Source organism: Calliopsis andreniformis, chromosome 4 (assembly GCF_051401765.1).
Source record: "Calliopsis andreniformis isolate RMS-2024a chromosome 4, iyCalAndr_principal, whole genome shotgun sequence".
NCBI classification, from domain to species: Eukaryota; Metazoa; Arthropoda; class Insecta; order Hymenoptera; family Andrenidae; genus Calliopsis; species Calliopsis andreniformis.
This window is the reverse complement of record NC_135065.1, coordinates 413,057-440,243: the sequence shown is the minus strand read 5'-3', so window position 1 is coordinate 440,243 and position 27,187 is coordinate 413,057. Positions and strand designations below refer to the sequence as shown.

At 37.8% G+C, this 27,187-nt stretch overlaps 1 protein-coding gene across 3 annotated transcripts in view; it reads right to left on the bottom strand.

Annotated features, from left to right (window-relative positions):
- Window positions 1–27,187, bottom strand: part of Hacd2 (3-hydroxyacyl-CoA dehydratase 2) — a 110,902-nt gene that overhangs the window by 52,817 nt on the left and 30,898 nt on the right. For 2 of the 3 annotated variants that reach the window (XM_076376324.1, XM_076376323.1), the window contains exon 3: window positions 7,790–7,906. The exons of the other annotated variant lie outside the window; for it this stretch is intronic. In XM_076376324.1, coding sequence (XP_076232439.1) covers window positions 7,790–7,906 — 117 coding nt within the window. The remainder of the gene's footprint in view (window positions 1–7,789; window positions 7,907–27,187) is intronic. 3 annotated transcript variants of the gene reach the window in all.

Below are 27,187 nucleotides of genomic sequence, written 5' to 3'. Positions count from 1 at the left end.
ACGAAAGTGCTAGGGCGTTTTCTCTTAATAGGCAGAGACTCGAATATTTGGGAGAGTAACCGGAAAATATTCTCCGTACGTAACAAACTAAATAATGCAAAAACGAAAATTTGTCAACTAATTAATCACACGCGAGTAGTGATTACTCATTAGACACAAGTTACATCATGAATATCTTATAAATAAATTGTTATTTTTATAACTGAATTTATAATTCTGTCCATCCGAAAAATAGCTTTTAAAAAACTGACGATTCATCGTTTATGCAAATATTGCAAATTTTTTTTCATGCCTTCATTTTTCGTTTACTTTTACACAATTTTGCAAAAAAAAAAATAATTGTAATTACGACAACAAACTAACCAAAAAGAATTTGAAGTTTATGACGTTGCGCATATCACCGTCGCAATTGCGCACTAATTAGTCCACCCATCACGGGAAACAACATGATGATTAATAACTCTGGCCAGCAGCGTATACAGGGTGTAACAAAAATGTTGTAGTTCCTTGAAAAGGGTAATTCAGGGGGTGATTTGAAACAACTTTTTCCTTAGCGAAAATGTTAGATGAGGCTTCGTTAACGAGTTATTATTGAAAACTACCGGGCAATGAGAGCTCGAGTTTGCCGCTCGAGCGGCCGCAGTAGCGTTGGGTACGCGCTAGGCGTTACGTTTGTATTCCGAACATGATAGTCGGCATGCATCGAAGGAAATAGCATTAGTATGAAAACTAAAAGCGATATAACAACAAATAATAACGAGTCCGTTTTTTATTTATCACTTGAAGTAAATAATTAATTCAAATCGAGGAAAACTACGTGCAATGTAAAAACACGAATACACAGTTTGTTTGTTTAAGGAGAATCGAGAATAATAATTACTTGATGTGAGAGAACAAGGAATACTTAAATTTTATATTCGCATAACATAGAAATGAAAAAGCAAAGCAACAAAAAAATGAACCTAGAATTGATTAAAAAAATAAAAATGATTAATAAATTAAATGCAATTCACCTGTAGTTTGTAAAACTGTGTCACCCGGTCACTATACCGATCCAGGTCATCGACCGTCGAAATAGTTTATGGTAGGGTAGCGCCTAATCCACAACTGATCTTAGGTATACAACCACCACTCAGAGTTAAGGGTCGCAACGTCAGGTACGTTCGGGTTAATACACCAAATGCGTATTATTCACTTCACTGCACAACCACTAATCACTTGTCACCAAATTTCTTGTCACGCCGCTTTATTTTTGTTTTATGGAACGAATTGTTCCTACGTTATAGCAATTGGTGGCCCCGAAAGGGGCCGATTGTTTTCAATGTAACAAGTATTCTACATAGCCACCGCCAGTGTCGATGCACGTTTGGGCACGCACAACTATTTGCCGCTGAACCTTTTTAAGCATTTCTGGCGAAATGTTAGCCATTGCACCGTGAATGCGTGCAATTGCTTCTTCAGGCGTCTCCACTGGTTGACGGTACACCTCATTCTGAAATGATTAGTAAGTAAAAGAATAGTTATAACAGAAATAAGTAAAACAGAAATAAGTAAAATAAGTAAAAAGGATACTTATAAAAGAAATTAGTAAAAAGGAGTAGCAATAATTAAATTACCTTTAGGTAGCCCCAGAAGAAAGAATCCAGCGGATTCATGTCTGGTGACCGTGGGGGCCACGCAACATGACCGCCGCGGCTGATCCACCTGTCCTGGAAGGCTTCATCTAAATAAGCGAGGACATTTTGGCTATAATATGCCGAAACGCCGTCGTGTTGATAGGACATATTCTGTCGAATCTCGTATGGAATATCATCCATGAGATCCGGCAGAACATGTTCTAAAAAAATTTTATACCTTGGACCTTCCAGCCTGTCAGGCAGAATGTACGGTCCAACGAAAAACACGTGCTTTGCAAAAGTGCATAACGAACAGACCATCAAGCAGTTTTACAAAAGCGCTCACTCCACTCTTTTACTGCCTACGTATCTGTTGTGTATTGGTACTTATAATTATTTACAATGATCGGACAATTCCTTAACGCCGTAGTACGACTGTAAAACTGCGACGACTGTTGCGTACTTTTTACACGCACCCGTTCCACGTGCTCGCATCTCGAACAACAACGCGTCGCAACCACGACTTCGTGAATCGTCGCCCTCGGTCGGGTCACGTGACTCGGCGTCACGCGGCAAGTTCAAACGCGTGTATATCATAGTATCCAATGCTTCGAGACAGAAAACAAACACACCGTGCATCGGTCCAAAAGGGTCCACGAAGAAGAGAAAGTCTTTTCCGTCCCCGAAGAATAAGAAAAAAATTTTCAGCAACACGTGTCGAGTTGTCGCTGCTAGGACCAGTCTAAGCACGCCAGACATTTCTTTTTCAGATACTCCAAGATCACGTCTCTTTCGAAGCCAAAACAATGAAGCCATAAATTACCTAAACACATACCGCGAGTCTCGGCTAAGGTGTCCTAGCAGCGACAACTCGACACGTGTTTTTTCGGGGAATACTGATTTTTCTCTCTCCCAAACTTCTTGTCGTAGTAGGAGTTAACTCATAATAGAACGATGGGAAACTATGTGGGGGTAGAAGGAACTTCTTTGGAAAAATTCTGTCAGTCAAAGCATTACAAGCTCAGTATTCCGCAAGGTTCGTTATGTACACTTCTGTAACGCCCCGCGACTCTGTCTCTGTCTCTGTCCTTGTCTCTGTCTCTTCCTATTTCACTCTATCTCTCTCTACTATCGCTGTCTCTCTCCATCTTATTGTAAACATATCTATCTTTTTCTATTTCTATCTTATAACTGTATAATAGCGCGTATTCTGTTAACCAATTATTAATAAACATTTTTGTATTATGACACATATTATATATTATAGATTTTAATTACATTTTCATATAAGCATAGCATATTTCGTACGTTTTCATATTAAAGCAGCCACTATTAGAATAAGAGCGCCATTAGAATTAGAACAACTGCGCATGTGCGAACTCCGACTGGCGAGTATAAAAGGAGCTGCGAAAGCAGCAAGCACACACTTCTCTCTGGCATCAGGTTCCGAATAGACGAAGATCTGGGAGGCAGCTGAGATACTCGTCCAGTGAGATCGAGACCGCTCCTTTAGGGGTAGCGACCGTTTTCCAGAGATCAAGAGTATTCGATGCTCCTTTACAGGTTCAATCTTGAGTAACTTTATGACAGGTGTACTAAGACGATTCTAAGCAAGTGCAGTACGGGCGACATCTTGGAGGTAGCTGATATACTAAAGATCGAGACCGCTCCTTTAGGGGTAGCGACCGTTCTACCAAATAGTAATTGATGCTCCTTTAATATAGAGTTCGTGCTTGCCGTAAGCAGACGAATCGCTTGCCAACAAGCGCTAGAAGCCATTCCTAGTCGGACGCATTTCTAAGACCGCTCCTGAAGAGTCTTTTCTCCAAGGTAGCGACTGATGTAGAAAAGATAACGAAGGGCTTACGGATGCTTAGGCAATCAAGCAAAGATTATATGTTTCATGAAACCTTGAGACCGCTCTTAGGTTATAGCCATCTATAACTTCGGCAGCGACCAGGGCATACGAGACAAGATCTATTGCACACACACACACACTTACACTGCGTATCGTCTAATACAGAGGATCCTCTACCGCAATTAATACGGATTATTAATTAATAACAGCATAATTACTCTTATTCACGAATTTTAAGCATAGACACATAACCTAACTCTCGCGTTATCGAGATAAATGGTAGAAGTATATCGCATAACGATTACAATCAACATAACTTCGTCTGTACATAATAATTAACCTTATTTGTTCTTATAAATATTTAACGAATTAGAATAGGCATTAGTATTGTATTTACGTTAGAATTAGAATAGGGTTTACTGAATAAATTATTGTCAAGAAAGATCTAAGCTTTGGATTTTAACTCCTTAACCGCACGCCACACGAACCCCACTTTTCGTCCATCGGAAAGCCGCTCTTCCATGGACAACGTAGCATCGCTTTAGGGACGTTACACTTCGGAACAGTACTATTCAATGTTTTGGGTGTATGCCCAAAACAACGAGAATGCAATTAGATTATAAACATCGAAATAGGTTTAAATAACAATTAAAGTGAAAAGGACACCCAAAACGCACCCACTTTTGCTGATATTTTTCACTTTATTTCAAAAAGTAAGGGTCTAGGAGAAAATTTGACTATATCACGCGATAGAGCAAACCTTTCTACTAAGGAAAGCATCAGGCGAATGTTCAAAATTATTTTTGTTTTCAATATAGAAATAAAATAGTTTGGCGAAACGCGCGGCAACGACAGTGGTACTCAATGACGGCGGCGCGCGCCGGTGAATGCTTCGCCTATCGCCTGCCGTTCCGCGGACCCTATACGCATTGACGTCATTGAGTACCACTGTCGCTGCCGCGCGTTTCGCCAAACTATTTTATTTCTATATTGAAAACAAAAATAATTTTGGACATTCGCTTGATGCTTTCCTTAGTAGAAAGGTTTGCTCTCTCACGTGGTATAGTCAAATTTTCTCCTAAATCCTTACTTTTTGGAATAAAGTGAAAAATATCAGCAAAAATGGGTGCGTTTGGGTGTCCTTTTCACTTTAATTGTTATTTAAACCTATTTCGATGTTTATAATCTAATAACTATTTATATTATTTTATTCGGGAAAGTCCACAGAATCATTTCGTGCAAAGAACAACTAAATAACTACTACGGTAAAAGCAGAAAAAAATCCCAAAGTTGAGAATTTGTCATTTTTTTCAAAATTGATTTTTTCAAAAACTGTACGTTCTGGAAAAAAACGGTTTGCAGATTCGTAATCATCACGTCGAAATCTATAAGAAATGTTTATTCACGTTTACAAAATCAGACCCGTGTTGAACAGTGTTATTAATTAAGAAAGGGAAGTTTTATCTGATAATTGATGTTTCTGTATTTTGTTCTAGTATTAGCCACATGACGGTGCACCGAATTCTTAGGGAACACTTGCTGCATCCGTACAGATATGTATACGGGTGCAGCATTTACACCCAGAAGATTACCACCAGCGGCTTCAGCATTCTAAGTGGCTGTTGGCAGAAGTGACGCATGGGCTGGCATTTGTGGCGATTTTATCGTTGGGCCGTACATTCTGCCTGACAGGCTGGAAGGCCCAAGGTATAAAATTTTTTTAGAATATGTTCTGCCGGATCTCATGGATGGTATTCCATATGTCGAATCTCATATGGAATACCATCCATGAGATCCGGCAGAACATGTTCTATCAACACGACGGTGTTTCGGCACATTATAGCCAAAATGTCCGCGCCTATTTAGATAAAGCCTTCCAGGACACGTGGATCGGCCGCAGCGGTCCTGATGCGTGGCCTCGACAGTCACCAGACATGAATCCGCTGGATTTTTTCTTCTGGGGCTACCTAAAGATAATTTAATTATTGCTACTCCGTTTTACTTGTTTCTGTTCTATAGTACTATTTTTTTACTTACATTTTGCATTTATTCTACGATAATCATTTCAGAATGAGGTGTACCGTCAACCAGTGGAGACGCCTGAAGAAGCAATTGCACGCATTCACGGTGCAATGGCTAACATTTCGCCAGAAATGCTTAAAAAGGTTCAGCGGCAAATAGTTGTGCGTGCCCAAACGTGCATCGACACTGGCGGTGGCTATGTAGAATACTTGTTACATCGAAAACAATCGGCCCCTTTCGGGGCCACCAATTGCTATAACGTAGGAACAATTCGTTCCATAAAACAAAAATAAAGCGGCGTGACAAGAAATTTGGTGACAAGTGATTAGTGGTTGTGCAGTGAAGTGAATAATACGCATTCGGTGTATTAACCCGAACGTACCTGACGTTGCGACCCTTAACTCTGAGTGGTGGTTGTATACCTAAGATCAGTTGTGGATTAGGCGCTACCCTACCATAAACTATTTCGACGGTCGATGACCTGGATCGGTATAGTGACCGGGTGACACAGTTTTGCAAACTACAGGTGAATTGCATTTAATTTATTAATCATTATTATTTTTTTAATCAATTCTAGGTTCATTTTTTTGTTGCATTGCTTTTTCATTTCTATGTTATGCGAATATAAAATTTAAGTATTCCTTGTTCTCTCACATCAAGTAATTATTATTCTCGATTCTCCTTAAACAAACAAACTGTGTATTCGTGTTTTTACATTGCACGTACTTTTCCTCGATTTGAATTAATTATTTACTTCAAGTGATAAATAAAAAAAAGACTCGTTATTATTTGTTGTTATATCGCTTTTAGTTTTCATACTAATGCTATTTCCTTCGATGCATGCCGACTCTCATGTTCGGAATACAAACGTAACGCCTAGCGCGTATCCAACGCTACTGCGGCCGCTCGAGCGGCAAACTCGAGCTCTCATTGGCCGGTAGTTTTCAATAATAACTCATTAACGAAGCCTCATCTAACATTTTCGCTAAGGAAAAAGTTGTTTCAAATCACCCCCTGAATTACCCCTTTCAAGGAACTACAACAGTTTTGTTACACCCTGTATGTCACGACCACCATAGTGTGATTCTATACCTCATGATCGGTGAAGGTCTGTTAAACAAAACTTCTCGCAAAATTCTCCTTAACTGACTTTTTTAAGGTTTTAAAGATCAAATTTTTTTATGATTGCATCGTATTCTACTGGTCGACAGGATAAAAAGTGTCAAATGAACCATCGGTCGAAACTCGATCGTTCTCTCAAAAAACGATGTTAAAGGTTCGATAATTCTTAAACTCAGTTTATTCTAATGCTTTCATAGCTTATACAGATAACATGTTTTAACGAATCAGTGGGAAATGACTCTTTAGCTCGGGAAATGTATCGTAATTCAGTACGGAATATTTAGCGAGAATCAATCATGTGACAGTGCGACGAATAATTCATGAAGAAGATGTAAAACCGTACCGAATTAATCGCGTTGAAGCATTGAGGTTAAATGATCATGCCGCACGACGACGTTTTTATCGGTGGATAATAAATAAATTACAATGTCAGCCAGACTTCCTGAAAAATGTGATATTTACAAACGAAAGCAGTTTTTCTAGCAGTAGCATTCTGAATCGACAAGATGTATGGATTTGGGATTAGAGGAATCCACACGCAATGATCCAAAGGTGTAATCAGGAACGTTTCACCATTAATGTACGAGAAGGAATAATTGGAAATTATATTATTGAACCTATTTATTTACCATGTCTAACAAGTGCAGCATATCTGCAATTTTTACGGATTCACCTCTTGAATGAACTATGTCAAGTTATACGACACAGGTGTCGCTGCATTTACTGTATGCATGATGGCGCTCCTCCTCATTATAGCTAACCAGTCCGTCAATTTTTGGATGAAATGTTTAGAACTCGATGGATAAGACGAAGACCTGCTCCACACTTGTATCCTCCTCGTTTGCCAGATTTGACACCACTGGACATTTTGCTTTAGGGAGCAGTTAAAGAACGTGTTTATCGTTCAAGCACAGAAATTCGCAATGTGCACGAACTTCTTTGACACTTTTTATCCTGTCAATAAGTAGAACACGATGCAGTCATAAAAAACATTAGACCTTTAAAACCTTAAAAAAGTCAGTGAAGGACAAATTTTGCAAGACATTTTTTTAACAGATCTTCTCCGAACATGAAGTGTAGAATCACGATATAACTCGCATAAGAGCTTCACTATAACTACATACAACTTACAGTTTAAAGATTATAAATTCAGTATGCATAAAAATAGTACCTCAGAGTTAATAGATGAATGCAAGTCAAGACAGAATCCATAATTGTTAAGACCTCTGGCACCTTGTCCATGAGCAACAACTCGTAACTTCTTTTCAGCAATATCAACATTAAGATCCTACAAAATATAATTAAGACTTAAATAAATTTATAACAAAAGAGACATACATAACTTCATTAGCTGTAATGCGATCAGAAAGGAACAATTTCTCAAAATATAGCGACATGCGTTATGAAAAATAGTATTAATAACGTTTCATTTGTCTTACGAAAAAATCACATTTTCCTTTGATATAATTTAAAATATCACGTCTCGTTTATTCCACGAAAAAAATCACATTTGTACGACTTGGTACAAAATGAAGCATATTATCATCTTTTATCACAAAAATTAAAACAAAGAGTAGCATATTTAGCTTATAGTGATAGAAATGAATACACCTGGAAGGTTGGCTGCAAAAAATGTATATTTCAGATATTTACTATGAAAGCTTACACATTTGAGTCAGCTATCATGTACAGCATGTTTATAACAACGAAAAGAATCATTTTTAATAATTAACAATTAAATCTAATGCAATCAGAATTTGGTTCTGATCAGGTCGTAATACGAGCCGTAAAACTTAAGGAACAATGCAGTCATTAAAGTTCAGGATTGGAATAGACTTTAACAATCGGAAGTATGAAATTCTACATTCCTTAATAAATTCAGACGCAAGTAGTACCATAAATCGACTCCTTATGTCTTCCGATGAAAATAAATCGAAATCGACATAATTTAGATGATTTTTAAAGAAATTATATGGAAAAAATGATGTTCACAATTTTAAGCTCGTTTCATTAAAAAAAATTCAGTTTACATTACTATGTTTGGTGTCATCAGAGATGAGTAGGAAGATTGTCAATGCTCTCGTTAGAAAAGCGAGGCAGATTCGATAGAGGTGTTTCTAGCGGTTAAGTGTCGAACTGTACGAATATTAGAAAGAGACCGCATGTGAAAGATAGAAAGGCGTATGTACGAATGGAAGTGCGTATATCTTTTTCATCAACAGTACTTTTTTATAATGTGCTAAAAACTTGATACAATAAAACTTATAATATGGTACTCGATATCTTCACATTCCCTCTTCCCCTTAACCGATGTTTTCAAACTTTAATCGTATCAGTTCCTTATATCATATACAGAAGCCATCATAACAAATTTCATGAAATTCCATTAATCCAGTTCAGAGATATAAAACAAAATAGGGTAGTACATGCACACACACGTGCGCACGCCCACATCCATCCATACAGAACTTACAAGGGAACATCCTGAAGTGTAAATGACCGACCTTGATGAAACTTGACATACTTCTAGGCTAGCCAAAAAATAATAGACACGTGTTTTTTTGATCTGTTAGTATCTATCTTAAAGGAGTAAAAAGTACCCTCAAAGTTGGGGTGGAAAATATATTTGACTTAACATCTCAAAAGCTATTGTATCTGGCGAAATGATGTACATGGGGTGATTGTATATTTTTCAATGATGAATCCACCTATATAAACAGTTTTTAAAAATATCAATTTATTTTCAAAATATATTAAAAAACAGCATATTTTTGTTGTTTTCTTCGACTACATATTAATCAATCTTTTTACAAATTTGTACGCGAATTTTATGAACTAAAATACAAAATATGGATAAAACATTTTCGAATTTTTATAGTATTAACAAAATAATAGCAATTACATTAGATTACATTTTGTACGACATTGAGCCATGAAACGAGAGGTTTTATGAAAAACATATATCTTATAATGCTATCATCGTAATATTATGACATGTATTGTTTATTCGGATCCGTTGTCCGCCCGGCATCAACAGGCGGCCCCCGCGCTAAGTCTGGGCTGCGGGCTCGGTCACTGAGCCCGCCAGCCTTGCGCGGGGACGCCAGGGCCTGAGGTCACCGGGTTGGGGACCCGGTGGCCTTCTGTCAAAAGGCTCAGAAGGGGCGTCGTCGAGGGTGTGGCCCCCTCGGCGGCGCCAATCCCAAAAACGGGAACAATAAGTGGTGGCGGGCGCTGGGCGCATAGCGCGAGGCGTCCGCGGCCACGTGGGGAGGATACACTCCCCACCGAAGAAGACACTCCGCCGCAAAGATAGCGGCGGTGGTGGCGCGGGGGGCTCCGGTTGTTTTCGCAAGAGTTCCCGGAGTCCCCCTCATGCGCTGAAGATGGCCACCGTGTGCAAGCCCCACACTACCCCGGGATTCCCCCACCCCGGGGTGTGCGTTAGGCATTTCTCCACGTTAAAAAAAAAAAAAAAAAAAAGGGAGGCCCTTCTCCTTCCTCGGACGCCGGTCAGCGACGCTGGCGTCTGGAAATAGAAGATAGCGGTGGAACCGCACAGGAAAGCGAGCGTATTGCATTCACACTATACCGTGTCTTCCTGACTCCAGACTTCGATAACGAGTTTATGGGGGGGGGGGTACCTTCACGTAACGTTAAGGTAGTGCAGTTGACTGTATTGCCGACGATTCTTCGCTCTGAAGAAAGCGTCGGCAGACGAGTGTACAGAGAGGAGGGATCCTACTTTTCTCTGCTTAACCTGCCTTCCAAGAAGGCTTGCCTCGTACGAATCACGGTTGTAAGCCGAGATTCGCGAGCGTTGGACACACGGGCACTGGCGCTGGCTAGGCTTGGTGGCTGATAAAGGCCAGAGGTTTTATCACTCACCGTTCACCACGACGTGCGCATCTATTCGTCGCATGCGGGCTGCTACCAAACGGGTGATAGAACGCGGGCAACGCAGAGGTGACACACTTACGTTTACCGACTCTGTTTCGATGCTAAATATCGTGGATCAACCAAGAAGTGGTCTTGATTGCTCCTCCGACGAATAGCAAACTCAGGAAATCGGGGTAACCACCGATTCCAAGAGTGCAGTTACTCGTCTTTTTAGATATCGCTACTAAACAATCACTGCTCTTTCGCACGTGTATTACGTGTTTCTCGAATGGAGCAATAGCGCGAGCTGCAGTACGATATATACAGCGCAGAAGGCGTCACGAGTTAAGGAACTTGTTGCCCAAATTTCCTAACTCAGCGGACTTTTCTATAATTGCTGTACCTTGCTACTGTGCGAGCGATCGGTGCAAGACTAACTTCGACTTGCGAGCGCGAGACGCTCCGCGAAAATCGCGGAGTCCCCGAAAATCCACTACGCGGCTCTCGTTTATCGTTGTCTATCTGTATCTAATGTTCCGATTTTGCTTTCTCTCTTTGTCAGGCTCCAATAAACCCACTCGATATCGGGTCTGAGATTCAAACAGCTGATCGTGATCGCTCACCTGTTCGAACCTCAACCGCATAGGATGAAAAACGAGTCGTAATTCGAATGTATCGAGTTTATTGTCAACGCAACTGAATCCCCTACCGAAGGCGACCTTCGGTCGATTACGTATGTTAACATACTGCGATTCTCGCGGACGAAACAAAGATTCGAAATTTAACTGTATTTTAAACACATGGAATGAAGAAGGTATCAGCATCAGTAATAAAGCCACTGTATTTACTACCGAAGCTATCGAAATCTTTAAAGCAATTCAAATTAGTAAACTTAAATATAGTAATAAAAAGACAATAATATTGACGGACTCGGAAAGTGTACTAAAAAATTTGCTAAATCATGACCTGCTCAGCAATTTTGATAAGAAAAAAGAAACTAATTGGTGGATTAAACAGATAAGTGTAGCCCTGGATGGAACTCGAAATAAGATACGTCAATGTTGGATTCCAGCCCACAAGGGAATTATAGGAAATGAAAGGGGCGTCAAAGTGGCGAAAAAACATACATCATATAATGCTGATATACAATGGAAAATTCCGCCGAGTGATCTTAAGGTATATCTCAGAGAAACAATGGAAAAAAGATCGGCTAATAGAATGTTAGATGAAGCTAATTACAAAGGAAAGAAACTATTACAAAGGAAAGCTAATTACAAAGGAAAGAAATATTTTAAAAACTGTGAAACCAATTTAAACAGACGGAAACCATGGTTTGTTAAGCTGGGCAATATACAAAGAAGAACTATAACGGCCTTGAGCAGAATAAGAGCAAACCATTACAACCTGGCGGAATCACTATTTAGGAAAGGACTTGTGATTCACCTAGATGTGAATGTGGACAAAAAGATGAAGATATTAATCATGTTATATGGAAATGCGATAAATACTCAAGGGAAAGAATGTATCTAGTGAGTAATCTTGCTAAAAAGAATGTTACTCTAAATACAGATATATGGGAACTAATATGTAGATTGAAACCGACGATATCGAGAATTTTAGCCCCTTTCTGAATAAAATGTAATATTAATATATAAACAATTATTATAGCTAGTTGAAGTGAGATATAGAAGGGTTCCATGATACCCTCCTTATTTGTTAAGGGCTATGAGACTAAGGACTGAATTTGATAATATAACTAGATGTTAAATAAGCTGAAGGAGTATTAAAAGAATAGTACTTGAGATGAAAACGTTGTACCTGAAGAAAATAATTTATAAGCATAATATAAGAATAATATAAGGATACTCATATCTTGTTTTGCATTACTCAATATGGAATATTAATAGTAGAGAACAAATACATATGCCCTTCTATCGTACTTACTTAATGATAATTAAAGATAATTAACTAAGTCAACTTTTTAACTGTTCTAATTTATACATGCCTTAGAAATTACAATGACGATATCGATAAGAATTTATATTGATAAGATAAAAAAGTTGTAATATTATATTTCAGTGGTGCAGAGCCAATTAGATATAAGCATTAGTGGTAAATGAATGTTAAAATACATATATAATAACTTTATATTCAATAATGTAAATACCTGTTGAGAATAATGGTAATGTTTTACCTGATAGTGGTAGTGGTGCGCGTGTGTGCGTGAAAAGAAGTAAAGGAGAGAGAAGGGGATGTTACGAGAATATGGCGGATGTTATGCGAGTTCAGTAAGACACATATTCATAATGACCAAAGAATTTCAAAGCTGTATTATTTATATTTTACTCATATAAATAGATATAAGTGTTCTAAAGGAGAAATGCCCCGTGTGCTTTTTCTTACAACCTCAAAATAACAGGTTATGGGCCCAGTTTGTCAGATTAAAACAGATGCGAAATATCGAACGGTGAGCACGTGGTGGAACATACGCAGTACACAAGATAGTATACAGAACCATAGCATCAAATACAAAAAACACATTTAATGTGGATCCCCTGAATGGAAAGAATTATCAGACGTGGAAATTCAGGATAGAAATGTTGTTAACGGAACAAGGGGTAGCTGAAATGATTCAACGGGAATTTGTAAGTTCGGACTACGATGATGAGAAGAAAAGAGAAGAAAATAGGAGAAAGGATAATAAATGTAAGTCCATCACTGTTCAATGTGTAGACGATAGTCAGATTGAAATTGTTCGTGGAAAAGAGACAGCCTGTAGTATGTGAAATGTACTGGCAAAAATGTTTAAGAAAATGGGACTACCAGGTCAGTTATATCTAAAGAGGAAGTTAATGTCCTTAAAACTACGTGAGGATGAAGACCTAGATGCTTTTATGTTAAAGTTTGATGATATACTTTGTCAATTAAAAGCAAGTGGGGCAGACGTCAAGGATGAAGATGCAATATGTAACCTATTGATGTCGCTACCAAAATCTTATGAGACAATTGTGACTATTTTGGAGGGTATACCAGTCAAGGAAATAAGCCTGGATGTTGTAAAGTCGACACTTCGAAGTGAGACTGAAAAGCGAAAACTAGCTAAGGCGGTCAACTATGAAGAATACTCTAGTACCAAGCAAACAGCATTTATGTCAAACAGACTGAGAGTTTGTTATGGATGCGGAGAACAGGGACATTACAAAAGAGACTGTAAAAAGTTGAAAGATGCGTGAAAAAAACAAGGTCATTACAATGAGCAGTCATGGGCTGGCAAAGGGCAAACAGGTAACAGCCAAGCGAGGGGAACTCGAGGAGTATACGTACAAGGTACAACACGGAGATCCAACAATGGCACAGACAGATCCTGGAATCGACAGGGTGATCAGAAGCAGATGTGGAAGCAATGGAAGGAATCGCCAAGAAAAGGCAGCTATGCAGAAAAGTATGAGTCGAATGATGCGAAAGGGGACAAAAGCATTTGTTTTATGATTTCTAATGAAAGAGGCGTGAGCGTATTAAAAAAGGATGATATTGGATTCTTTCTGGATTCAGGTTGTACTGATCATTTAATTAATATCAAAGAATATTTTTCAGATTTTAAGTTATTAAAAAAACCGATAAAGATAGCGGTTGCGAAAAATGGAAGTTACATAGAAGCAGTAGGAATAGGTAACATGGAAGTAATAAGTTATGTAAATAGTAGAGGTATCAAATGCACGGTTAAGAATGTATTTTTTGTACGGACATTGAGAAAGAACTTGTTGTCAGTGTTACGTACGGAGAATATTTTCCGTCTACTCTCCCAAATATTCAAGTCTCTGCCTGTTAAGAGAGAACGCCCTAGCACTCTCGTTTTTTTTTCGTTACCTTAATGTAAACGCGACTCCGAGCAGCTGGGTAGCAACCACGACGCTGTACCAACCGTGAGAAATTTCCTTATATGAAAATTTCTAACGAACCCCCACTCATTTTTCGGCCTATATAAACTCAGAGATTGTAGCCCTAACGGGTTTAGAACAGTACCGTCACGTTGATAGTCAAGTTCGTCAGAGTTGGTTGCTATTCAGTTAGATCAGGCTAAAGTTCCCTTTCGAGTCTACAGTTAACCTCATAGAATCCGCGAGTCGGCATAAATTCTATCTGGCAATTCCTACGACCACTCTGTAAGTCCCCGCATCGCCAGTGCGTTAACACCGTGCATTAATATCATACACTTTACGCGACAACACTACACTGTACACTTGTACGTAAAAACTGATTTAGAATATATTTAAGTATTCATTGTAATTTTGCGTAGATTGCTTACAAACCTATAACTACCTTAAGCGATCCCATTCGAAGTTGACAGATCCACCACGATACAGCTTAACCGTTCAAGTTGTATCAATTAATAATTTAAAAAGTTACGAGGCTCACTAACATCTCCTGCGGCTCTCTGATCTTACATCAGTTTCGTCCGCTTACCCTTACTTCCAAAGAAACTGAATTCAACCTAGTGGCTCCTCGATTTATTCGAGTTCGTCCACGAAAGCTAACCTATCCTGTAGCTAACTGATTTTTACATCAGTTTCGTCTACTTCCTACAGCCACCTGATACCAGGTTCGTCTGTACATTATCCAACTTCCTTACAGCACCCTGATTTCGCATCAGGCTCGTCTGTTCGAATTCGCTAACCTCCTTAACAGCACCTCAGTTTCATTTGAGTTCGTCTGTAAAACTGATCCTAGTGACTCCCTGATTTCGCATCAGGTACGTTCACAAAACTCACACTCCTGCGGCTCACTGATCACCGATCAGTTTCGTCCGCAAGCACACCTATCCTCAGAGGGTCCCTGATTTTACATCAGGTCCGTCCTCGTCTACAATAATCCTAACGGCTCACTGATCTCGCATCGGTTTCGTCCGTGTACCAACCAACACATCAACCACTATATTCTTTGGAAATATACCTATCCTCGACGGTCTCTCGCGCTGCTCGCCTCCCGTCTCGTAACATCAGTGAAAAGGTTAGAAATGGCAGGAATCAAAATTGTATTTGAAGGAGGTCAAGCAAAATTATTTAATAATAACAAGGTGATAGGCACTGGTAATAGAGGCAATTTATATGAAATTGAGTTTGAACCTTTAAAAAATGTCTGTTTAAACGTAGAGGTAGAAAACAATGACGTTTCCTTATGGCACAAGAGATACGGTCATATTTGTTACGCAAACTTAGAAAAACTCATAAAGAATAAGATGATAGATGGTTTAAATGAACTAAAAATAAGTAAAGTTGAATTCTGCGAATCGTGTATTACTGGGAAATTAACTAAGTTAAAGTTTGGACAGAGAAGTAAAAGTAAACGAATGCTAGAGATAGTTCACTCAGATATATGCGGGCCTATTAAACCAGATGCATATGATGGTAGTAGATACATAATAACATTCATTGACGATTATTCGAATTTTGTTTGTGTTTATTTAGTTAATAAGAAAAGCGAGGTATTTAATTGTTTTAAAGAATTTGCACAGATGGCTCAATCTAAACTTGGACACAAGATCTCAATGTTGCGATGTGACAACGGTAGAGAGTATATCTCGAATGAGATCCAAGATTATTGTAGAGATAATGGCATTATTGTTGATTATACTATACCGTATACACCGTATATACCGTATACACTACAAAACGGAAAGGCGGAGAGATTTAATAGAAGTTTAGTGGATATGACAAGGACGCTAATAAATGATTCAAGTGTTCCCAAGGAGTTGTGGAGTGAGGTAGTTAGGACAGCTGCATACATTTTAAACAGAAGTCCGAGTGCAATCTTAAACAGTATAACTCCTGCAGAACTATGGTATGGAAAGAGGCCGAATGTTAAGAACTTAAGGGTGTTTGGAACAGTAGCCTATGCACACATTCCCAAGGAATTGAGAGGTAAACTGGATGCAAAAGCAGAAAAATGTGTAATGGTTGGATATGCACAAAATAGGTATAGGTTATGGAGTGTGGACAAACAAAAACTGATACTTGCTAGGGATGTTGTATTTAATGAAAATTTATTCTATTATAAGAAGACCCAAGTTAGTATAGAAAGCAGGGAGGAAGAAGTAGGTGAGATTGATGAAGAAGATACAGTCGAAAGTGAAATGATCCATGAACAAAGTGCAGATAAGAGTGAAGAAATGCAAGATGAAAAGGTAGACGATGATCCCATGGAAACAAAATGTAAGAGGATAAAGAAAAAATCCGCAAAGTATGAAGACTATGAAATGTACATGGCTTTTGATGCAATGAGTTATGTGGAGCAAGTTCCAACTGATGTAAAAGAATTAAATGGAAGGTGCGATGAACATTTATGGAGAAGAGCAATGAAAAAGGAATTAGAATCTTAAAAAATGGAACCTGGGAAGAAGTAAAAATGCAAGATGGAGTTGAGATATTAGACACCAAGTGGGTATATTCTTTCAAACCTTTTGAAAGGGATAAAGAAAAGCAGTACAAAGCACGTTTAGTAGCCAGGGGTTTTGCACAAGATAAACTGGATTATAATGAAATATATTCACCAGTCGCCAAGATGTCTACTATTAGAACGGTATTGGTAATAGGAAATCAGAATGGATATCATTTTAAACAAATGGATGTTACGACTGCGTTTTTGAACAGTAAATTAAAACTAAATAAATCACTTTATGGGTTGAAGCAAGCATCAAAGTGCTGGAACAATGATATAAATGATTACTTGATAAAAATAGGTTTCAAGAGATCAGACAATGACTATTGTCTGTGTACGATGGTTGTTGATGGAGTTATTATACATTTATTATTGTATGTTGATGATATTATCTTAACAGATCCAAGTTTGAGGTTGATAAATTTGTGCAAGGCGAAATTAATTAATAGATATGACGTTAAAGATAAAGGGGAACTCAAATATTTCTTAGGTTTAGAATTAGATTATAACAGAGATAAAGGAATATTGACAATTAGTCAGGAGAGATACATATTAAATATACTGAGACGTTTTGGTTTCGAGAATGCTAAAGAATGTACGACACCGATAGATCAAAAGTTGAAATTAACATTTAGTGAAAAAACTAGTATGATGGACAAACCTGTAAGAGAATTAATAGGGTGCCTTATGTATTTCATGCTAGGAACACGCCCAGATATTAGTTATGCTATTAATTATTTTAGCAGATTTCAGGATAAAGCGTTTGATAATGTATGGAATGAGCTTAAGAGAGTAATGAGATATTTGAGAGGAACAACTGATTTAAAATTGACATACATTAGAGACGATAGTAAAATGCCTTTAGTCAGCTATGTTGACTCTGATTGGGGGAGGAGATTTAAGCGATAGAAAGTCAGTGACTGGTTATTTAATTAAAGTTTTTGGTAACACCATATCGTGGGTGAGAAGAAAACAAAAATGCGTTGCGTTGTCAACTGCAGAGGCAGAGTTAGTCGCGTTATGTAGTGCAATCCAGGATGGTATTTGGTTCAAAAAATTACTTAGCGATTTAAATGTAAGTGTTGATAACTTAGTTGTATACGAGGATAATCAAGGTTGCATTTCAATAATTAAGAATCCTCAAAATAATCGAAGAGTTAAGCATATAGATTTAAAATACAACTATATATATGAGGAGGTAAAGAAAAGGAATGTAATAATTCATTATTTAAATACAAAGGATCAACAAGCCGACATATTAACAGAAGGCCAAACAGGATATCAGTTATGTAAGATAAGAAAAGAAATAGGCTTAGTACGTCATAATAATTAGAGAGGGACATGACTACGCGTTTATTGTGATTCTGAAATAGTGTGTAAGATCTATCAGGAAAAACATTAAGAGAGGGTGTTGAGAATAATGGTAATGTTTTACCTGACAATGGTAGTGGTGCGCGTGTGTGCGTGAAAAGAAGTAAAGGAGAAAGAAGGGGATGTTACGAAAATATGGCGGATGTTGTGCAAGTTCAGTGAGACACATGTTCATAATGACCAAAGAATTTCAAAGTTGTATTATTTATATTTTACTCATATAAATAGATATAAGTGTTCTAAAGGAGAAATGGCCCGTGTCCTTTTTCTTACAACCTCAAAATAACAATACCGAATGTGATACTAGTTTAGAAGAAACAAAAGACTGTAAAAGAGGTGTTTAGAGTGACAGAGGGTAATTGCACGTTAAAGCGTTGGTATGTAGTTCACTTTCTTTGTATCTTTTACCCCTCTGTGGACAATATAAATAATTTGCAGGCTCAACAATGGAAGGGTTAAATGTTCAATCGTGTCTTTTCTCTAAACTAAATACAATTTTTTACACGAAATCCATTTTTTTCAGATCAAACAAGTTTGTGATATGTTTGAATCCAGCGGGAGTGTTTGCTCTGTTTATACAAAAAGATCAAGAATTGTATCACAGAACAGCGAGGAAGTTGTTTTGGCTGCATTTAATGTTAATGCAAAATGTTCGGTTCGAACAGTCGCAAGTAATTGTGACATATCAAAATCGACCGTTCACAGAATTCTAAAATCAAATGCTATGAAACCTTATAAACCAGTTTCGGTGCAGCGCATTTTCGATAGGGACTTTGGACCACGTATCGAATTCGGTATATGGATAACGGAAAAAATAGCGCAGAATCAAGATTTCGTCAGAAAAATAATGATTATTAATGAATGTATTTTTCATGCTAATGGAATGACGTCCCACCAACACACACGAGTGTGGGCATAGGAAAATCCTTACTGGAGGAGAGAAATTAATTATCAATACCGCAACTCGGTAATGGCATGGTGCGGTATTTTTAACAGAAAAATTTATGGCCCATACTTTTTCGAAAGTGCAATCACGGGGGAGTCATATTTGAATTTTTTAAATAATTTTATAAACGAAATTATGGACAATATGTCACTTATTGAAAGATAAAGTGTGTGGTTCCAACAAGATGGTGCTCCACCACATTATAGTTTATCTGTTCGAAACCAATTAAACAGAATGTTCCCGGATAGATGGATAGGTCGTTGTGGACCAATAACATGGCCACCGAGATTGCTAAACCTCTCGGCCTGTGACTTTTTTTTATGGGGTCACATTAAACAAAAAGTATTTCAAATCCCAGTTGAAACTGTTGAACAGTTAAAACAACGCATTATTAACGCGTGTTCCACCATTGCAGCAGACACTCTTGTAACAGTAGAAAAGGACTTTTTAAAACGCATAAAAAATTGTATATTAAATGATGGAGGGCACGTGGAAGGGATTCCGAAATAAAATGTTATTGTAATCACAAATTAATTTATATTTTCGTATTTTTTTTCTCCTAAAAATCCTTTAGCTTTATCCGTTAGCTTTATTTCTTTACTAAAATATGGGCGATATTTTTCTGCATGTCGTAAAGGTAACGGTTGTGAAAAAAAACTATCGTGCAGAATTTAGGCCTGCTGTTCCTACCGCAGTCTCTTCGTATCGGTTTCAAGAGGCACGGTTTAACCCGTAGCATTTTAAGTGTGGTCAAGAGTCGAGACCTCCTACTGTGCTTTCTGGCCTCGCAGAATTTCTTGTACCGAAAATCAGTAAACTTTTACACGTAATATCTTAAAAACTATTTGAAAAAAGGTGTATACATTAACGTTTGCTGAATTCGTCTTGAAACATACTATCTATTGATCAAACAAAAAATATATAATCCCATTTAAAAAACCAAACTTAACTTTCTTATCTCTGTAACCCATAATGATAAAAAAAAATTGTTACGGCCAATAAATCAGCCCCGTCTTGCCATTCAATTTCATATAAAAACTTTTTTCGTATCTTTAATAGATTACCAAATAATCGACTGTCCAGGATTTCGTGGGACATACTGTATATAATCGTTGGTACGTCTGTTAGCGATAGCTGTCATCAGACTCTATCTAATTGCCCAAGTATTTGGCCCTCGTCGCTCATAAAATAGTGCGCAAACTGTACGCGAAAGTAATTAAGATTGCGATTATCATTAACAATTTCTATGTCCATTGCATCTTCTAAAATACCAGTCGTTAGAGTGTGTTCAAAATTAAAGCCATCACGCTCACGGACGAAATTGTGCAAAATGCAGCAACACTTCACAATATCAAGTGCAAAATCAACACTCACGTCAATTGCTCTATGCAATATCCGCCACTTATTTGCCAACAATCCAAATGCACATTCCACATATCGTCTCGCTCTGGATAATCTGTAATTAAACACTCTTTTGTGCAGTGGCAAATAAGTGCCGGAATAGGGCCGAAGTAAATGTTCATGCAGTCCGAACGCTTTGTCACCAACAAATGCATATGATACGCAAGTGTTACTCCCTGGCAACGTTGTAGCACTAGGAATGTTAAGCGTGTCATTTTCTAAACACTCCCACAATAAAGAATTGCGTAATATTGTGGAATCAGAATCCTTCCCGAATGATCCAACATCCACATAGATAAATTTATAATTTGCATCAGCTACAGCTAATAGCTACAATTATAAGCACTATTGAAAAATAGTGCTTATAATTCATATATAATGAACCGCTGTGCACAGGCTTCACCACGCGTATGTATTTCCCGTCAACTGCCCCTATATAGTTGGGAAAATTCGCGTGAACTTGAAACCCCTCTGCTGTTGCTTTCCATGAATCTGCGTTTGCTATTGGTATGTAGGTTTCTTTCATTTTATTCCAAATAGATTTGCAGACTTTCTGCACTATTCTTCTTGTACTCATAGCACCAATTCTAAAATTATAGTGCAAGTCTTTGAAACTGCATCCCGTGGCAAGATATCTGGAACAACAGTTTGGCATTGTTAAGTTTGATATTTTGCAGTCTTCAAATACGTAGAACACTATGTGGAACCACTTTTTAAAATTGAAGAAATATATCTATGTAACTTTTTCGAATATTCCGTTAATTTTTTAAAAACAATTGTAACAATCAAACTACAAAACCAATTGAAATTCATTGTTAGTGCTCCAAGTGAAAACATCGAAGTAAAGAATACAAATTATTGTAGAATAATTTTTTTAACCATTCACTTTTTCTTTCTTTCTTTTAACCAGAAAAATTTCCAAAATTTCCTAAAATGAAAATACTCTTCTTCACCGTGTTATCGAGAAATTTTTTGAATATATAGACACTTCAAAACATATCAAACACCAAATGCAATATGTTACTCCGGAAAGTATCCAGTTTCACATGCAATGATCCTTTTGCAACAATACAAACAAAAATGTGAACCAAATTTACAACTAAGCATAACATTTTTTTAAGAATATAGATTTTATTTATTTTCTTTTCTTTTATAGTACAAAATGCAACATCGCGATGGAGGTTCATCAGGGACAATATACCCGCAATTTAAAAAAACAGGCGGAATGTGGCAGATCTGGTTCTGGTGCAAAGCGCATCAGAAACTATGTACGTATGTGGGGACCAACTCTCCTTCTTGAAGAAGAACAAAGAACTGAGACCGACGGAGAGTACGATTGCGCGAGGAAGTTCGGAAAATGATGTTCAGGACAGTAGCATTATTGAAGAAATAAACGAGGACATAGATATTGTAAATAATACATGCCCGCCTGCTGAGTCTACAGCGCACACGGTATGTAATTAACGTTACATCATCTTATTTTATTTTTAATTATTGTTTTCATGTTTATTTATCTTTGTCTTTTATTATTCTGGCACCAACAATGGTTTCGTTGCCTACAAAACGCAGAAAACCCTCAATCGAGCAGTGTCTAATGGAGTACATACAAAATCAGAAAGAAAAAAGAAACCCGTGGAAGAAGATGAAGATATTGCCTTCTTCTATTCTATTTTGCCAGCTGTGAGAAGCTTAAGCAGCGATAACAAATTTACATTTCGTATGCAAACTATGGAGTTTTTGCAAACGTTAAAAAAAGTATCACAACAATCAAAATAACCAAATATTTTATTAAGTGAAAACTATTTACCTTAATGTTACGACCAGCATTTCCTCCGGTGTTATCGCTTTCCTCATACTTGTGTCTTCCAGTCTAATATCTTCCTCTATGCAAGACAGGAGTTCGTCAAATGATTTCATTGACATGCGGAAATAATTAAACCACTTCTCATGGTCTGCACGCAATTTTGGCAAAAGTGAGAAATAATGCCCATGTTGCTGCCGCTCACGATTTATCGGGTATACCCACAACCGTTTTTCACCGCTTTTTTTACAAACACAAGTACGTCATGTACGAAAACATCACACTGTCGCTAAAATATATTCTTTTCGCACTTTTTTCACCAACTGACGCTGCAATCCCAACCGGCCGATAGGTGTGCAGGTATGATCATAAAAATTAACATCCGTCGCAACGGACGACATTAATTTTAACACACGCGCTTTCATTAGGCGGCTATTTCAAAAGGTGGCTTTGCAAATTTCTTAGTTACTGCTACGGCGTCTGTAAAATTGGCACCTCCACGTGAGAATTTACATAAAAAACAAATCATATTGGTTTGTCCAAGATTCATCATTTGTCCACCCACAAAAAAAAAGTTACGGAGAAATCAAAAACTTGAGATGTCAGTAACCCTTGAACGTTTTTCATTATTTTTGAAATGAATTATGATTGTCAATGATTCTTTTACATTTGTCCAACAGAAATTTTCAAATTTGAAATTCAAAGTTTGACGTTAACGCTCATCAACATTCTACAAAATCTACAGTCGGTTTTTCTAAATATTTTTATAACATTTTCCTGTAGAAAAGAAAAGCGGAAAAGCGGAACCAACAAATTGAGATAAGTTACGAATAATTCCATCATACTTAAATATTAATAAAAAAATGTTAATGGCTGTTAATGCTAAATTTTTTAATTTCGTCATCACCTTGGGGGGGGGGGGGGGGTGGGGGGGGGGGGGGGGGGGGGGGCAGATAGACAAGAATTTTCAGTGGACCAATGTAGATAAATTACGGACAATCATACTCCATCTGAAAAAAAAAATGAAAAACGTTTATGGGGGTGCTAACGTCTCAAGTTTTTGATTTTTCCATAACTTTTTTCTTCGGAATGGACAAACGAAATCTTTCATCGGACAAATGTAGACAAATCATGGACAAACGAATGTGACTTGTCTTCTATAAAAATTCTCGTATGGGGGTGCCAACTTCACAAAACTTCCATGTTTTGAAGCATGCAATATGCCAAATGCAAAACGCCCTGCCATATACCAATGCGCGTATTCCAACATAAATACGTCGAGGAAAATTCAACGCAAGCGTCAAGATCAAACTAGCGCACGAACCTCGTGTGCGGACTCTCATATACTCCAATGTATTTCAAAAACGCACGTGGTACCAGCCGCAACGTTCGACTTCCACGTGCATCGCCTAACCCTCGTGGGCGGCTAACGGAGGTCCTACATCCGTGGAAATTGACGCGCGTAGCTACGCACATATTTTGTGCGCTCGTGGGCGCGAAGAAACCAAGTTTTTTCGAGAGCCGAGGTGTCCAATGAGGATTTTCCAACGTTAAAAAAAAAAAGAAATACAAATGAACCCATGATATAGAAGCCAGAATGACAAAATACCTGCTCCAAAATAAATCTTCTGTCCATATGAGGTAAGATATTGTTTGAATATTCTTAAAACACTTATAAATAAATATTGATCATTGTTACATAGTCAGGAATTGAAAATAAATGTAATAAATGTTTAAAAAAATGCACCTGAACGAGTCTCAAACTCGCCCTAAAAAATACTCTACAGCGATTTAGTATCTCGATACTTTACTGCTGCGCCACCGATGCCGTTGATCCGATTGCAACTTTTATATAATATACCTTGCTTAGCATTGTTTCAATCGACTGATTTTTGTGAACTATTTTAATTCTTACTCCGTTTTATTGTATACCAATTCATTGAAAATCCTATAAAACATTTATTTAACAAATTTTATACGAAAATTCTGCCCATAAAAAACTCTCAAAAGCAGAAAACTACGAAAAAATCGGTTTTTAATTTTTTTCGACATGGCGCACCAAAACCAAAAATCTGAAAAAAATTCAGAATATTGATATCAATAATACCTATTTACTGTAAAAATATGTTTGTGGTATCGGATCTGCTTTAATACGAAATCGGCATTTTTTTACAATTTTTGGGATTTTTTATGTTTCACATGTAGAATTTTTAATCCAAAAATCTCAAATAATTCTATAAAATGTGTACTAACAACTAGCATGTCTGTGTTTTTTTCTTAGAATTTTTTATCCAATATCATTGGCGTAATTGGCCAAAAACATGAATTTCGATTTTTCCCCATTACTACCTTCCTAGATGAAATACAGGGTTAAAACTTCGCATAAATCGTCTTTTTTTTGCGTGACCTATCGAAGTGCTCATCGCAAGTCGAATTTGGTGTGAGGGTACTTTTAACCTCCTTATTCGGCTATATCCTTTAAATTCTATTGGTGAGTCTCTAAAATTGATACTATTTCCTTCTTCTTTTAAAATTTTAAAAGTTAATCCCTTTGTACTAAGTGACAATGGTTTCAGATAGTCCAAGAACTGTGGAAATCTCTCTAGTCTGAATTATTGCACATAAATAGAGAATGAATGTCTACTTGCATATAATATACATATTTCTGTTCCTATATAATAAAGTTTAAGATTTCTTTATATCCATACATTTCTTTTATATACTCTTATATATTCATATATATACGTGTAGTGTTTACTTCGGGAACAAAATCTCAGGCGCACACATGCCTCGGGGACATTTGTATACTTTGAGAAGATGTCTAACAGTGTTCATGTAACTATAGCATGATTTGGGGATAATTTCAAGTACATAGTAAAGCAATACTTTGGGCCCTATATAGTTCCAACATACGACTAACAGATGGCGCCGCTGGTATCACTATTATAGGCACGTCCCTGCCTCCGAATACCGTGTGCGCATGCGCGCCCCACTGGGTCGAGAGAGTGTACCGGCAGCGAGTCGAGTCTTGCCAACCGGCATCCATCTTGCACGTGTGTTATGCACACGCTCTTTATATTCAGTAAAATATACTTGCTACATTGTTAAGTTACTGTGAGTGTTATTTAACCACCAGCCCAGAACACGGCAGTTAATATAAGCCTGCCAACAATCACAAAGCCTATACTATTGTGGCGACGCTACCTAAAGTCGAGAGAAGCGATACCTATAGGCAATAAGGTGTAGTTTCTAAGTAGTTTTTATGTCCAAAGGTTGGCAGTGTAATATGTAGAGAGATACGGTGTGAATGGAAAAATACACGTATTTGGGTACATCCAGTGCAAAGAGAAAAAGGCGTATTTTATTCTTTCTTGAAAATCACGAAAGAAATTATTTTGTAAGAGAGCACAGTTCTTAACAACCCCACAAAATTTGGTGCCGAAACTCGGGATTGAAAAAGGAAATACGGGATGGCTACGGATAAAAATCCGAAGAACCCGCGTGAAGAGGATACAACAATGAGTGCGGAGAAGCTTTATATAGAGGCAAGTGAATTGAGAAGCGTCACGCTACCTTCGTTTTCGCAAGACGATCCTAAGTTATGGTTCGCGATGCTAGAAAGAGAATTTCTCGCACACAATGTGCGTTCCGACGCCGTAAAATGTTCAGCCATTCTTCGTCATCTAAACACCGGGACGATGAAAATAGTGGCAGACATTATCTCCGCACCACCAACGGAAGATTCGTATGGAACCTTGAAAACGGCGCTAGTCACAATACTAACATCAACGGTGGAAACGCAATTAAGAAAATTGGTTACGATCATTGAATTAAATGACAAGAAACCCTCCGAATTATTACGCGAGATGATGCGCTTGGGTGGTGATAATTTTACCGGAAATACCCTTCAAACATTGTGGCTGCAGAGACTGCCGACCCGAGTACAAGAGGTGTTGGCATTGGTAGAAGGCGTCAGCCTAGAACAATTGGCATGACAAAACCATGGAAAGAACAGAGCTTACAGAAGTTGCCACAGTCGCAGATTACAGTAATAAAATGGAGAGAGATCCCACGAGAGGATCTAACCGTCACTCTGAAATAGCCCAGCTCATAAAAAGGATCGAACTGTTGGAATTCCAATTGCAAGATTCACGTCGAGGGCGACTTAAACAACGTTTTAATCGGTACAGCCCATTGTACCGAAGAAGTACGTCTAGAGGAAGAAGCCAGTCAAGAGGAAGGAGCCAGTCACGTAACACAGACCCTCAGCTGTATTACTACCACAACAGGTGTGGAGAAAAATCCTGGAGTTGCAAACAACTGTGCAATTGGACTGGATCGGATCAACGTAGTCCAGAAAACAAAGAGGGTCGTCTAGCGTAGAGGCGGTGAAGGACGACAGAAGAACACAAAGGCGCCTAATCATCAGTGATAAGAGTACCGGAAGAAGCTTTTTGGTCAATACGGAAGCAGACGTATCAGCAATTCCAAAGATTGCAAGGTCAGATAGTTCGCACAATAGTTTTAAGTTGTACGTCGCAAATAGTTCTTGTATAGAGACGTGCGGAGAAAAACTGTTGGGTTTACGCCGGAAATTCGAATAACGATTCATAGTTGCTAAGATATCTAAAGCGATATTAGGCGCGGATTTTTTAAAACACTTTAATTTACTCGTAGATTTAAGGAAACGTAGGTTAATTAATGGTACTACACAGTTATTTAATGTAGGCGAAATA